Consider the following 1,013-nt stretch of genomic DNA (forward strand, 5'->3'; position numbering starts at 1 on the left):
ATAAACATAAAATTTTCATTTTTGGGTGAACTATCCCTTTAACGTACTCGTACAGCTTTTCGTCTTCATGAGTCTCTCCGCAAGTCTGCCAGCGCGCTGCGGGAGGAGAATACTGGTTAGCACAGCTTTACTGGGAAAGTGAGCAAGTAACCTTAAAATAATTCATACAAGATGATGAATAAAAGTGTATAGATGTGTTTTAACATCATAATATAACATCAGAATAAAACATATAAAGCGATTAAAAAGCCAAAAATGAAAATTAACCAACCATACTCTAGTGGTTTTTCATCTTCACGATGAGTCTGTCACAGAGCCATTGCCGAGGAGGTGTGTGGTTGTTTTTCGCGGTCATTTAGTACTACTGTATTAAGATTTACAGTAGGCTAATATTTTCTCATCCCAGAATGCATTGAAAATCTACAATAACCTACTGTACAAAGCATATACAGTAAGAAACCTGAGAATACAAAAAAACAACAAAAATGTCTTATAGTGTGCCATTTGCTAGCTCTGACTACTAATACGCTCTCTGACCATCCAATCAAAGGACGTGAAATGCCGACGTTATTGTACGCCTGCTAGATGGCCCCGGTGTCGCCCACTCGAAATCTGATTCCGATATAAAAATACACTACTGCAGGGGCGTGTCTAGAGCATTTTAAATGGGGGGGCCAGTCGGGGGGGGCCGGTGCCGGTTCAGGGGGTACCACGTAGACACGCCCCTACACTACTGGAAGCAGTGCAACCAAGAGAAAAGCTATAAAATGAAGAGAATAGACTATTGCGAATAATTTAATACACATTCATGGAAAAAATTCAGTGATTCTGATAGTGTTTAGGCCAGCAGAGAAGGCCTTGCTGGCCCACCACTGATAACAATATATTCAGACAATTCAATAACTATATACACTCTGATATTGCAGATTTTATATTGCCATTTAGGGTGCAAAAAATCTAAATATTGAGAAAATTGCCTTTAAAGTTGTCCAAATAAAGTTCTTAGCAATGCA

The 1,013-nt window shown here is 39.2% G+C and overlaps 1 protein-coding gene across 2 annotated transcripts in view; it reads right to left on the bottom strand.

Moving 5' to 3' along the window:
* The window catches only part of LOC107659710 (paxillin-like), a 47,499-nt gene that overhangs the window by 3,427 nt on the left and 43,059 nt on the right, over window positions 1-1,013 (bottom strand). The window contains exon 10 of one of the 2 annotated variants that reach the window (XM_016448914.1): window positions 265-460. The exons of the other annotated variant lie outside the window; for it this stretch is intronic. Coding sequence (XP_016304400.1) covers window positions 431-460 — 30 coding nt within the window. The 3' untranslated portion in view covers window positions 265-430. Of the gene's footprint in view, window positions 1-264; window positions 461-1,013 lie in introns of those variants that run through there. 2 annotated transcript variants of the gene reach the window in all.

This window comes from Sinocyclocheilus anshuiensis, unplaced genomic scaffold, assembly GCF_001515605.1.
Source record: "Sinocyclocheilus anshuiensis isolate Anshui unplaced genomic scaffold, SAMN03320099.WGS_v1.1 scaffold433, whole genome shotgun sequence".
Classification (NCBI taxonomy): domain Eukaryota; kingdom Metazoa; phylum Chordata; class Actinopteri; order Cypriniformes; family Cyprinidae; genus Sinocyclocheilus; species Sinocyclocheilus anshuiensis.